Source organism: Lagopus leucura, unplaced genomic scaffold (assembly GCF_019238085.1).
Source record: "Lagopus leucura isolate 7727_CA_CO unplaced genomic scaffold, USGS_WTPT01 Super-Scaffold_100009, whole genome shotgun sequence".
In the NCBI taxonomy this organism is placed as follows: Eukaryota; Metazoa; Chordata; class Aves; order Galliformes; family Phasianidae; genus Lagopus; species Lagopus leucura.
In genome coordinates, this window is record NW_024962266.1 from 12,283,261 (window position 1) to 12,298,246 (window position 14,986).

The window sequence follows — 14,986 nt, forward strand, 5'->3', positions numbered from 1 at the left end:
ATGAAAACTTTTTTTTTGCACCCTGCACTGATTTACATGAACCAGTCTTGGCCATAAAGAAACAAAATAAAAAAAAAATTCTCTCCTTTTACCTTGACACCAGCTGTAAGTACCTCAAAGGCAAAATCCACCAAAGAAAGCATTATGCACCAGGAAACAGTGTTTCTTTACCGCTCATGCTATGAAGACGTTGGTTTCCATGAATTTTCTGCTGGCTCTTGCTGGGGAGGTTTATTTGTTTTGAACAATTCTTTCCATGAACCTGAGATCTATACCACTGCAGCTGATTATTCTTTGCAGACGGTTTCCTTCCCTAACATCTTGAGGCTTAATTCTTGTTACAGTACTCTCCCTACCCCAAGGAGCACAACTCCTATTGACCAATACCCTGCTCAATTCTCATTATAATTGTAAAGGCACTGCACTGAGATTAAACCTCCTACTTCCACATCTCATGCACAGCAATCTGAGAGGGTTATTAAAACAGACTCCCTTCTGATCATCTCTGTAGACATTTTAATCTTACATTCGGTGTTTTTATATCCAAACCTTGCTCCTCACACACAGGGGGGAGGGAATTAATTGAATTGAGTGGGAGGTTGATTTGGTGGAGTCCATCAGAACTGAGCAAAAGTATATCTCATCTATTGGAAAGCACTTACCCTGAATTCTAACAAAAGAAGCCAATTTTTAAACTGCTCACTTCAAAGGAAAGAGTGGGAATTGCTTGTGCTCTATCTTTCCCCACCAGTATTTCTATTATCATTTCCCTTAAAAACAAAACAGGCGCCTGGGAAAGGGTGATACAGTTGCAATTTATGTAACAGAGATATTTTTTTTTCCCTGCTAATGTTAATTTTGATAAGGAAACGTGAAAGGCTCTTCAGTGGAGTCATGGGATGAGGAAGGACTGTAGGGGAGACCAGAATCAGGCAGAGCTGCTCCGCTGTCTCCAGCTGCATAAAACCAGAGGTCTGGAGGTGCACAGGCTGCTTGCCTCACCTCTTTCAGTTAGTCATTTAATATACATGAAGGCCATAAGTAGTGGAAAGAGCAAGAGAAAGGACTTGCTTAAAGCATCCACACAAGTGTTAGAGCCAAAGCAAACAGGAACTTGCTCCTGTTAGCACTGTGGAATGTTGCTAAGCTAGAAGAGCCAACAAATAGCAGTATGTACTGGCAGACCTCACATCACACCAATTAGAATAGTATCTTTTAAAATGTAGGTATGAAGGATCATTTCAGCTTCTACTGATAAATAAAGCCCCAAAGAAAAGAAGACAGCACTCTCAAGAAGTACTGCTGTGGGGCTTGGCCTGGACTTCAGGCCCAAGATCTCTGAGAGAAGGTGCAGGCCAGCTTTGGTGCCTGCTCTGTGCAGCAGTGTCCTCTGGAGCTGAACGTTTCCAGTTTTTGCACCAAGAAATGTAAAACTATATTTTACCACAATCTTTCTCTTTATGCTTTTCTGATAGGAGAATCTCAAGTAAGCTTGCTAAGCATAAGACACTTGAACTTTAAAAGTGCCTTCCAGGACCTAAAGCAGAGCTGTAATAAAGAAGGGGTATGCTATGATAACACAAGGGGAAATGGTTTTAAATTAGAAGAGGGGAGATTTTTTTTTTTTTTTTTTTTAAAATGAGGGTGGTGAGGCACAGGTTGCCCAGAGAAGTGGTGGAAGGCCCATCCCTGGAGACATTCAAAGCCAGGCTGGATGGGTCTCTGAGCAACCTGATCAAGTTGTTGGTGTTCCTGCTCACAGCAGCAGTTGGGCTAGAGGGCATTTAAAGGTCTCTTCCAATTCAAATGATTCTATGATTCTCTTCAACAAGAAAAAAGCAGTCATAAGATATCCTGGGATACCAGGAGTATGAGCATTTCTCTGGCATTTTGCTCCGTATGTTAAACTTCCCTTCACTATAATTCAATAGTAAGCTACTGTCCTCCCCAGTATTTGTAATTAATTGCTTTTATTTACTACATTTTACATTTGTTAATCTGTTCAATACCAAATTAACCTAACCTTCAAGGTCATTAGCAAACATGCTGAATGAAACTGCTTTCAGAAAACCCTGGGAGGAACACATGCATCCTCCTTGTTTGTCAGAGGCAATCATCCTCCCTTCTGTCAATCGATCTTTTCACACTGCTGACCCTTCCTTTTAGTATTATCCATATCATTCTTGTGATCTAAAAACATGGAGGAAATCACTAAATCTGCAATACCCAGCTGGTACCTAACCTCAGAAGCAGGCCCAGGCAGGTGGCAGAACCTCAAGAGGCCTCATTTGGTTTTTCCACATCAATAGATTAGAACACTTCACAGTGTGTTCTTCAAGCGTTGCTGCCACCACAATAACATTATCAAGCAAAACTTAAAATTTATTATTATCATGCATATGCATGACCCCAAACGTTCTCAATCCCTACACTTTAGCATTATCTTGACTCCTCCCTGCTGAATCTTGCAATGTTCCACATATACTATTGGGTCTTGCTCATGTCTCCCATCACACAATTTTTGATGTATTGGCTGGTAAGCTCTCCTGGAGCCAGCACTGCATGCAGGATGAAGAATGTGGCACATTAGTAGGTAATGCTCTCTGGGTTCAGCTCTCCCCATTTGGAGAATATCCCGGCCAAGGAATGCAAAGCATTTTCTGAACCTTTACCCAACAACTTCTAATGAATTTTCCTTTGCAGATGGCTAAAATCAGAACTTGGAAGCCTGCATTGCTACAGTACTACTACACCTTCACCAACCACCACAGCCCACAGCAAGGGTGCAGGGGTCGTTCACAGGGGAAAAGTAGTACTCAGGGACAAAGAGGCAGGAAACAGGAGAATGCGCCCTGAATAAAATAAAGAAGCAACAAAATATAAACAGCATAAAACGCTCTTGCTACTGATATGTTGCTTTCTTTTGTTTCTTAGTGAGAAAGGAAAACAGGTGTTAGAAAAAGCATTCATTTCTACTTAAGGTTTTGTTTATCTAGCCAGAGCTAGACAGAAAAATGGGAAGGAACATAAGAAGGAGTGAAACAGAGAGAAAACACGGGATTTCAGACAGAACAAAATGAGTCCAGCAACAACTTGTTCAGTTAAAGTTCAGTCCACTTAAGACCTCAACACTAAACAATGCAGCTATAAGTACTTGGAAAAACTTCTTTAGGTTAAAAAAAGTTACGCCTGGAAAATCATGCTTGGACCTGGAATGGTAGCAGCAGTAACACATCAAAGTCCCACAATAAGCTACAAGTAGAAAAAAAACTTCAAAATATTGTGCAGAATAATCAGCATCCTCAAGACTATCATTACTAACTCAATGTTAAAACTATTTTTCTACCTCACTGAGAGGAGAAAAGGCATTAGGAATTTAAATAACTTTACTTAAAGTATTCAGCATAGCCCCTGAAGCTGATGTAATTCACTGTTTTGGTAGCACGTGGCAAACCATTTTGTAAGATGCTGCTGTAAAGCGATGCACTTATTACATTAACTCACGTTGTATCTGTATAATACACAGTATTTTAGTAATTACTAGTGTCTAAAAACTCAGCAGCCTCATACGGGCATTTAGGTCAGTGAACAGTGGGCATCTGCTTAAAGCCAAGAGCTACCCAGTATTTCTACCAATATCTAAAATCCACACCAGTTCTGCCATAAAGGATGATAAAGCATTTAAAAGTTGAGATTTGCCCTTACTTCGGCTGGGACAGTTCCCTTTCTTCCTACTACTGCGTTTTGAATTTAGGATAAGAATACTGTTGGTAGCTCCAGTGTGCTTCTTGCAGCACAAGAGGTGTACCTGGAATACCCAGAATACTTTCAGTTTCACCAGTGCAAGACGCACACCAGTCACTTTTCAAAATTGCTAAATCAGCATTTTCTGAAAACAATGTTAGCAAGTTCCAGGTGACAGCAATCTGCTACCTTCGTGTGGATATGACTCACCAAAGATTAGCACATCATACTGCATTTATTTACAGGAGGAGCCTGAAAAGTTTTATTTGCAAACAACCTATATTAACTTTAAATATTCAGCATGTGGATATAAAACTCCAAGTCTTATTAGCGTTAAAATAGTTTGTGCAAGAATCAGGATTGTTACATGTTTCTTAGACGTTTTAGCAATGTCTTATTTCCTGGGATAATAAAATAACTTTATTATCTGCCTAAAATAATGAAATTTGTTATAGCAGTGAGGCAGGGTCAGGGATTATCATCTAAATGCGAGCAGCAATATCAAATTTGCAACAAAGCTGACATTCAAAACATTTGAATTGTACCATGTTTCTTACTGCTTAAAAATGAGTGCAAAAGAGGAAGGTTAAATACATAAGGCATTTTAACACTTACAAAATTACCAAATAAAGGTCCCAGGTGAACAACGAAGAAGTCAGTAAAAAGCTTGGTGCCTTCACATAAACCAAGCAGATTAAACCATCAGCTCTGTGGAGTGGAAGGAGCTAATGCCTCTGAGTAACAGAATGCTGGAAAAGAGGCATTCAGCTACCTGACAGAATGGCAACTCAGTGCACAGATATCTGTTCAATAGATTTACAAAGTTCTGTTGAGATTCTGTACTACAGACCATACCAACCCAGATCATAGTTGTATTTACAGTTTTCAATAATCCATACAAAAATCTATTAAAATCAGTCTGCTAAGTTACAACTAAGTCCAGTGATTTAGGTAACTTCCATTTAACTGAATTGCTCAGCCCAGTAATGATACTCAGCTAGATTCCATAATGCTGCTTGATGAGCTTTAAAACTTAAAGCATAATTTTAAAAATTCCAACTCATTTTTGAAAACAGAAAAAAAACTATTTAAAAAGATGTGTAGGGAGACATAGGAGGAGACACCACGTATCTCAGCCTCCTCACCCTACCTGTGCTGTCACCTTTCAAAGGGGAAGGCCTCCAGTACTGCTTAATCTCTGGAGAGCTGAAGTTCTTGTACAACAATTGAATATTTGTATTACTCTTTCTTCTTCCTTTCCCTTGCATACTCAGTCACTACATCTGGACGAACGTTTTCTCCTTTTGGCAGAGCAGAACAGACATCTGCTAAGAGAACACAGCAGCATTCAGGAGCAGTTGCCTAGAAACAACTTCCTAAAGGGCAGAAGTCTAGACTCAGTTTTTCCTGCTCAGAAAACACTGGTTGTTCCAAACTCTAATCCTACTTAAAGTTCATTGAATTCTACATCAAGTATTACTGAAAGTGTAACATCCAATTTTTAATTACTATTATAAAGAATTTTCAGAGCTTAATATAGTTTCTAAAACATTTCAAAGTATAACATGAATACGTGGAAAAGTTCCTGTCATAGAAGGTTGTTGGTTAACCAGAATCCCAGCAATTGCTAAACATTAAATGAAGCTGAAATTTAAATAAGATGTAAGGATTTTCAATAAGGAAACTATCTCAAAAAAGAGCAGAGGGCATCCAGATTTTTCTAGGGCATCAGAGTCAGTAGAGAGTACAGCACTCATTTCACTCAACAGCACGCACCCTAGGAGTTCTGAAATCATGCAACTTGCTAAGGCCTTGGAACGATGACAAAGAACACGGAGGAAAGTCCAAGAAGTCACTGAATTTGCAAATTATGAACCTTATAGAGCCACCTATGAGGAAAAAAAAAGTAATCTACTATAAACCATACATTTAGAAGTAACTAAACCACATGTATCTAAACTTCACCTTTGTAACAGAGGAATTTGATTTATATATGGCACTCGCATATGAATATAAATTTCAAAAAGAAATTTAAGTCAGAAAGTTTCTTCTAACAGATTCTCAGTTGTGCAACCTCCGCTTTCAAAGTTTAAAAACGGGTTAGACAACTGTGCCAAAAATGGCTAAGGTTTATCCGAATTTGCTCCAAACCAGGGAAACAGATTATTTTCAATCAGCATCACCGGGGAAAGATACCAATCCCAGGCAAACCCTTCTACAAGAACAATCAGAGGAGGAGAGAAGGAAATGGGGCACTTTTCAACACAAACCAGCATTCACAAAAAATGCACCCAAGTAACCTTACAGCCAGCCCCTGAAGGTCATGTTCAGATTACAAGGCAAAGCATGCTGAAGAGACTATTTTATAGGTGTAGTACTGTGGTTGTTACCTGAGGACTGTCAATGCTTTAAAGCAGAGCAGGGCTGGTGTCCCCACTCGGTACATGCAGTACACCACTGGTACTTGTCAAGTGCAGCTGCCAAGAAACCCCTCCTGTTTCAGAGAAGAGCAGACTAGTCCAGCATGAAGTCAGCTGCATTTAAAACATTCAAAGGATGTTGATGCTACAAGAGGTAAACCCACAGCATTAAGAAATCAAAGTGGCTTGGGTCAGAACAAAGGATACTGAAACACTGCATTGTTCCATAGGGTACAGGTAGTCGGAATCTTATTAGCAGACAGTTTTTCCATCCAAAAAATGGTTTCCTAACATGTCACTTCTGACGACTGTTTTAAGAAGTCTCTTAATAGATCTTATTAGGTGCTGGTATCCAGCCCTCTGGAAAGCTATCAGTGCCAATCATCGTAAACCATGCAGACATGGAACCCATCCAACAACCAGTGGTTTTGAGCTTTCAGTTCTGCCAGCTTCTAGGTGCCATGATCACTCAGCCTAGGGAGATCAACAAATATCTACAGTGATTGTAACCTCCAGCAGCTTGTAACTGGCACAAAGGGATAAATTACAGCAACTACCTGCTATTTACATAGTTCAGACATGACTTCTTAGTAAAATAACAAAAACTGTGAAATATTCTCTCCTTATCAATGTTTTTGAGGTATTTATGCACAAAGGGAACACACACATACAGAAACTCCCTCCTCTCTTGTGTCCAGCAACTCTACCTGCAATGCACTCTTCCTCCAATTTTCCCAGGTATTCCACCCAACAGCCCCAGGTCCTGCCATATTTTCTACGTCACAGGCTGCCACCACTTACAGACACATGCCAACACAGGAAGAAGCAGCTGTTTTTTCATTTCCTTTCCCACAGCAGTGAAAGTAAGAACATCTTACAAGCCAGCTAATGGTTGAAACACAGAAATGGCAACACAGTTGAGACCATCTTGCTGACAGAAAGCTGCCCAGTAGGAGCATGAGTAGCAAGCAGAGCAGTGAGTTTAGGGAACACGACACACACATGGAGACAGTGTGAGTAGGTAAGTGTCATTTCCTTAAAAAAGTGGAACAGAATTCATATAACATGCAGAACTCTGCAATAATAGGACTGCTATTTTAAGCTAAATTCTCAGAGTGATGTCTAAGCCAATCCACATTTAATTCATGTTTTCCAAGACACAGAAAAGTTGCTTTTTCTTTACTGCCTGTGTGCAGAACTGATCAAGAATACACATTTTCAACACAACACGTGGCAAACACTGAAAGGAGAAACAAAGCAACACACTTCTCCATCAACAAGCTAAATTTGGAAGAAATTACAGCCTACTGAGAAAGCTACAAGGAATAAAAAGGGCACTTTGAGAAGTGAAGCAGGACAGGAATTCACCAGTTTCCTTTATCCATCAGGATAAAATCACATTGCTCTGTGTGTTTCTGTGCGTATGCATGTGTGTATTCACATGGAGACGCGCTGCAAAGGTGCGTGAAGCTCACAAGGCTCAGATTAGATAATTCCACATCAAATCTTACATTAAAGGAAATTTTAAAAGTTTCATTAATGTTGCATACAACTCCTCAGCCAGGCAGGAACCAACCTGCATGGATGAGAAGTGCACCAGCACAATGCAGCTGCCTCTTACAACAAAGTCAGGTAAAAAGTATTGGAGGTATAACACGACCAAGACCTGGGAAAACCTTTAAGGAAATATCTTCAAATACAATCTCAGCCACGTTCATAAACTATATTGTCTTCTCTGCACAAGCGAGGGTTACAGGAGATGGGACACTTTGCCAAATTATTTAAAAGAAAATTTGTTCACCTCAGGAAATGTAGACTCAATTTCAGGTTGCCCCATTATGTAGAATGGAGTAGGGTAACATACAGACTTCAGCCTCACCCATAGCAAACTCAATTGAAAAAAAAAGAAACTCAATATAGAGCATTTAATACCAGAAAAACAATTTCTTGAGATGGACTAGTTGATTTACATACCTGTTTGTACAGAAACATCCTCCATGCATTTTTCTAGTGTTCTACTAGAACCACTTCTCTAAGCATAGAATTAAACAAATCATCTGGAGTAAACTACATTATGAAATCACAGTGCCTTAAATTCTGAAGATAAACATCAGTATCGTTGCTCTCATGCTGTGACACACTATAACAAATAAGGAAACTTACAATGAATCAAAGAGAACTTCTTCCTAAGAAGGCTTAGGAAACAAAATTACTGTAAAACATTAAAAACAACTATCTACAAAACAGTCATTTGAGCTGTTATTCCTGCAAGGCAAAGGTGCCTGTTAATAAAACACTGAATCACGATAAATACAAGTATTTTAAATTACATTCACTTAACTCACAAGTATTAGAATTACCACAATTGTTAGTCAGAATGCTATCAAGTTTTATTTTACTTCATCTGTGTGCTGTATTTGCCAGTGGATATTTCCTGACTAACGCTTTTGGACATCATCTAATCAATTTCATTGTTCCATTGTCAAAAACCAAACAATTTGTGAAGAAAATAAAAATCAGTAATCGCTTTCTCTCAATGTCAAAAAAACATTTTTTAAAAACCTGAGAGTGAGTTTGGATTATCAATATGCCTGCATTATGGCAAAACAGCAGTAATGATCTAAAGACCCATTCCATGGAATGGATTAAGTTATTCACAATCCTTGTCCATAATTTTAATAACGATGCATTGCATTTTCACATTCTGAAGCTTTAAAAAAATACGTACTGCATGTATATGTTTTACAATAAAAACGTACAAATTAACATACAAGAAGAACCAACATGCTTTGGAAAGTTTGGATATAAAACCTGCATTTCTGAAGATATTTAACAATATCCTTTAAGGATTAAGTATCAACAAAGAAACAGTGGTTTTATTCACTGAATTCATAGAAAAACCTCTTCCATATTTTCATGACAATAATTGCTTCAATTTTTCACATAACGAATTTTGATACAAATAAAAATATGAATGAAAAGAACAAAGACTACTGAATTTGTATCAAATCAAATTCAACATCTGTTCTCTCTCGAGACCTTTGTCACAGAACTTTTTAATCTGAGAAAAGAGTACAGAAACCTATTTTAAGGAAATAACTATCAAAAGTAGGAAACAAAACAAAGCACCACTCTGTATTTGAAAACATTCAAGTACTGCAGACAGATTTTTCAGAGTACCCACAGAATTCTAAGTTTCAGATCATATTTCTATATGAAACATGTGACCATGCTCTGAAATATGAAACATTTTAGCACATATATAGCACCATACTGCACAGATGAGAAGCCTGAGAGAACAGCTTCATGAGTTCCACATGTACTGCTCAAGACAGCTGTGAGACAGTCGCACTCACACCTGTAGGTGTTTCAGGCTTGATATTTTGATTCAGAACTTTAATTTATGGACAAGCCTGATTTTACCAGTATTTCAGGTGATCACTGTGGTATCTGAAATACAATTCAGAACCTGGGTGTATCCCTGATAAAGCAGGTAGAGCTTAATACATTCTGTTTCACACAGTGAAGACTAATGAAAGCCCCCCTTAGTTATACTGTGACTTTTAAATAGCTGAGAGCTATTTAATGATTTCAGAGCCAACCCAAAAGCCAGGCAACGGGTCAAAGCAATCGGACATCAATAAATCTACAGCAGTTGTATTGGAGAAGTGACAGAAAAAAATGCTTTGAATTGAAAAGTGTAATAGCTTTTTGCCTCCATAATGCTTCCAAATTGAACACTCACTCTTAACAGGGGGCTGTGCAAAAATTTTAATCCTATTTTTAATTGAGAAAAACAACCACATGAAACACAAAAAAGAATGACAACCCAAAATAGCACATTGAAACACTATTAAAGTGCCCGAACTGCTTTTACATTCACTTGTACCCATGTCTCTAAAGGGTTGAAATGTCATGATCTAGAAACACATGGTCCACCAAACTACCAACCTTGTTATTTCATCCCATGAGTATACTTATACTGTATGATTAGTAGGAATTTTTTAGCAGACAAAAAATGAAAAATGAAATTGCAGCAAGAGAGCATGGCAAACCTGAGACCTATTAGTGCGTACATCTGCTTAAAAACTAAAAAGATAGAAAAAGAAAGCTAACAAACTACAATAAAAGTTATGTCTTTAAAGCAATAGGTTATAACAGGGTGGGAAATGTTTAATTTGTTTGCATACACCTGCAAAAGGGTCACTATCTTTCTGAAAGATCTGGTATTTTTCACAGCATCAGATTTATGGCTAAAAGCCATCACATTATTAATTATTATGCTTTTCCCACCCTGGCAGAGAATAAACATGAATTAAGAAGCACAGTAGAAGTGAAAAACAAAGAGGAGGAGGAGGAGAGAGAAAGCAGCAGAGAAAGACAGAAAAGGTGAATACAGAGCTACAGAAGTGTTTATTGAGCATGCTACAGAGGTAAGCAGAGTACACACAAAATGAAATTAAACAACCGTCAAACCTCCCAACTTTGTTAGAAAATTAATTTTTAATTGTGCCACTTTCAAACTATACTGAATTTTACAATTCTAAAGATGTAAAAACTCAACTAATAGAAAATATACATGACCATTTTCTCTACATAGATAACAGAATCTATGAATCTTGAAACTAAGTACATCAATTTCAAAAAGTATTGGTCATTTAAACAGAATCAAGGTAACAGTTCAGACTGACAGAGAACTGCTTTCAAATTAACTGGATCTGTAGATTCTGAGCAATGTTTATAGTAAAGTCAGATTAATTTCTAAATATAAAATATTTTGAAGAGATTTATTAAAACTGAATATTACAATGCAAGGTAAATTAAGACTAAAGGCACATAAACTTTGGTCCCACCTGGTTGTCAGTTTTAAAAAACTGCCACAAAATTTCCTGCAAGTGTTTGTTTGCAGCGAACTTTCTTTATCATTGAAAAAAACATGCACCATTTCCTGAACTAGCTTGACCAGTCTGTACATGCTCAGAAATCCACAACCATATTCCATATCTTAATTACAAACTAAAGATGGCAATATATATTTAAATGCACATAAGTCATGTCAACTTCAAAAACATCTACAAAAAATATTCAGCCACAAACAAGACATTACTTAGTGCTGACATTTATATGATACATCCCACAAGAGTGTGTACAAAAAGGTTAAGATTCCACAATGCTTTCCACATAGGGCTCAAAGTCACAGAAGTCACTTCTTGTCCTTTAAGAAATTAATATTCTGCACCTTGGTAATTGTAACAAATGCCTACATTCATAACTGAATCTAGACCAGAATCATAAAATACTAAAGGCCTTCTTTTTTTTTTTTTAAAAAAAAAAAAAAAAAAAAAAAGCATAAAGCAAAAAGTAGCAAAATCAAATAGCAATGTTTTACTCTTTCAGTACAATGTATCTTACCAAATAAAAATTAAGTGACAAGCCAGCAGATAAAGAAATCAATTCCAAGCAGGAGAAACAAAAGCTTAACCTTTTTACACACCCCTGCCTAAACATATTCAAATTATCATGTAACAATGTGCCCCACACAACCAAATTCGCTTTCACTAGTTATGCAATTCCAGCATTACTCGCTTTCCTTTATAAGGCACGTATGTCAACTAAGTTGAAAAACTGTGGTATTAACTTGAAATCTTTTAAACAATGTGATGGTTCATCTAAACAACAGTTGGACAACAGCAGTTAGTATCACTGCTCTTAATTTTTTTTTTTTTCTTATTTTTTAAACAACCAAGGAATGATAACAGCATGGAAAACAGAAAGAAAATCCAAAAATAGAAGACAAACTCTGGTCCCCACTCTCCGGAACAGTCAATAGGTGACAACACCAAACAATGCAATACACCCTCATTTTCAATCTGCCTTTTTAAATAGTTGACTTAGAGAAAGAAACTCTCAGGTGGTGATTTTCTCCAAGATTGTAATTGTGAAGATCAATCAAAGCCTGAATAGCTTCCTCTACTGTTGACATCTGAAGAAGTGCCATCTTGTGATCTCTTCTGAAACAAAATAATGGCATTAGGAACTCGAACACTACAGGAGTTGTTCCTAATGTTTGCTATGCCCTAGGCACTTAAGACACACAGGAAAAAATGCAATTAGTCTGCCTTTTGTTAAAACTTCGTACAGAAAAATTACTTACTGAAAAAATTTAAATGCTTTCACAGTGCCTCCAGTGTTAGCAAACAGTGTGCGTAAATCCTCTTCTGCTACTGATGGTCTACAGACAAAAAACAAGCAGAATCAGAAATTAATTCACTGTGTTACGATTAACACAAAATACCCCAGGCTTTCTGACAGGCAAAACTTACGGAATATTGGATAGATGAAGCGTTGCAGACGGAGGGAATATATTCTGGAAGTTTTTTGAACCAGGTTTCTTGAAACGATGCAGAGGTGAATTACCAAAATCTTTCGTCAGCCCTTGATCATCAAGACCCTCTCGAGGTAGTTGAACTGTTTGATGTTTAGAAAGGGTAACACGAATTATCTTCCCATACATTTTTTGTCCATTAAGATGGCTCATAGCTGAAAGAGACAACAGGTTTCTCAATGTAGTATTGCTTTTCAGTAGCATGTGACACATTATACACAGCCCTTCAAACAAGAAAAAAAACCACGAGAAAATCAGTCAGTGTGCTAGAGGACTGATCGAAAACTATCTCGGCAGAGTACATGAGGATTTGGAAAGCCAGTTTCAACTTTTGAATTATTCTACACTGTCAAGCTTTTGAAATACACGTAGATGTAATAAGATTTCAGACCTTGTCAGTAACTACGATACAAGAACTTTCAGATGTAAACACCCTCAGTTCACCTCATTTTACATAGCTTAATTTTTTGGGAATATAAATAGAAATCTAATCTTACCCAGCTGCGACTGGTTTCCATCAGCCATCTGTATAAGAGCACTGTCTTTCTTATTGTATAAAATCTTCACACGCTGCACATCACCATAAACACCTTTTCAAAGTCAAAGGTAACCCAAAAGAAAAAGTTTATTTTAAAGCCAGTCAACTAAGTTACATATTTTCACATACCAATGGAACATTCAGACAGCAACAAGATCACTCGCTCGGACTCAACACTCTCACAAATGAATAAAGGAGATAAAGATTTTGAATAGTGAGTTTTGAAAAGAATTTCTGATAAACCCTCAAAGCTATGTGAGTGATATTAAATTAAAGACCATGCAAAATATATTAGCATGCATTAAAAGAAAATCTGTGTCTATGGAGAGTTTTAAACAGCAAAAGAAAAACAGCAAAAGATTTACTACTCAATTTTAAGCCAAAGTGCTAGCTACAAATAAGAATTAAGGTGAAACAAAACAAAACCAACAAAAAAAAAAACAAAACAGAACAAAATCAAATCAATAATAAAAGTATAGTGCTAACAATAACATACCGAAGAGGGTAAACAGACTTTGGGGCGTAACCATCTTTAGAAGGAGAGAAGAGCAAGCAGCGTAAGACAAGAAGAGAGAAGAGTCGAGGAAGAGCGGAGATGAACAGATCATCCATAACGAAGGGTGGTTCCCGCAGAATGGTGAGGTGGTCATGGATCATGGTTTCAAGGCGGTTAATTGGGGCAAGTTGGTCCGAGGAACATTTTGTTCAAGCACAGAAGCATGAACATAGGGAATGAAGACAGGGAACGTAGACAAAGACGAGGAGAAAAGGGTAAAATGGGGAGGGGCATGGGAATTTGGGCAAAGACAAGGAAAGGGAAGTTGAACACAAAGGGAAAAGGATGAAATGGGGAAGGGGAAACAGCAATGCAGAAGAAAAAAAAATAAGTGGGGAACAAAAAAATAAAATATAGGTCAGTACATAGGAAATGCAGGAATTTGGTCAGAAAATGGTTGGTTTATGTACTGTACAAGAAAAACTGAGTAAAATGTAGTCACCCAAGACAAATATGGGTAAAGTACATTCATATCAAGAGTAAACTACAGCATTTCATCAACACGAAAATAAATAAAAAAGCATGCAATAGAAATTTTGAAATTTAAACTTCAACTGCATAAGCATGGCTGGTTATGAAATGCAGGCAAAATAATCTTCCAAAATGGCACTCTGACCTCAAACATTTTAGCATGCAAGACTGTGGATGACAAAATAGTACCAGATGATAAAATAAGCTTAATGATTTCTAGTGACAGAGGCCAGTTAAAAATGGAACAGCTAGACTGAAACAAACTTCCCACATTTCATACCAGCTTTCACAGCCATCAAAATAAAAATAAAGGACGGTAAAGATGCATAACCAAACAAACTCCTTTAGATTTCAAAGTTAGCAAGAAAGATACAGTTAAGGTGAAAGTGCTTTGTCAATTTTTCCTTATTATTTTTAGACAAATGAGAAACTGCAATGAAAAAAATTACTAAGAGAGACTGGAAGAGCTTCGTCAAGATCTTTGGGAGAACCTTTAAAGAAAAATGTGTTAGAGTAGTTCACATAAATTAAGACCTTACAATGTGAGATACAAGCATGAAATGAAGCAGCAAACAATTAGAAAAAACAAAACAGGAATTCTAGTTTAAATGATCATAATTGCAAATTAAAACAGAAAACTTTCAATTCAAATGTCAAACATGCAATAGTTACCATACTTTAAGAATAAACAGGTAGCCAACTATCAAAGCACATTTTAAGTCATTAGCTACCTCAGAAAACAAAAGTGTTTAACAAAGACTTCAAAATTAACTTTGGGAGAGTAGTAAGGTAATAAATATAACAGCAAAAATACCATGAGCTTAAAATCCAAACATAAGAGGCCAAATGCAAAGAAATAAAATGATGACCAA

At 37.1% G+C, this 14,986-nt stretch overlaps 1 protein-coding gene across 10 annotated transcripts in view; it reads right to left on the reverse strand.

Moving 5' to 3' along the window:
* Positions 1 to 11,494: 11,494 nt before the first annotated feature.
* PTBP2 (polypyrimidine tract binding protein 2) overlaps positions 11,495 to 14,986 on the reverse strand; it is a 44,941-nt gene continuing 41,449 nt past the window's right edge. For 6 of the 10 annotated variants that reach the window (XM_042873327.1, XM_042873330.1, XM_042873323.1 and 3 more), the window contains 5 exons: positions 13,584 to 13,617; positions 13,047 to 13,139; positions 12,488 to 12,704; positions 12,319 to 12,396; positions 11,495 to 12,175 (listed from right to left, as the gene is read on the reverse strand). In XM_042873327.1, the coding sequence (XP_042729261.1) occupies positions 12,043 to 12,175; positions 12,319 to 12,396; positions 12,488 to 12,704; positions 13,047 to 13,139; positions 13,584 to 13,617 (555 nt within the window). In that variant the 3' untranslated portion in view covers positions 11,495 to 12,042. The remainder of the gene's footprint in view (positions 12,176 to 12,318; positions 12,397 to 12,487; positions 12,705 to 13,046; positions 13,140 to 13,583; positions 13,618 to 14,986) is intronic. The other 4 variants (XM_042873329.1, XM_042873326.1, XM_042873324.1 and 1 more) reach the window with 2 other exon arrangements.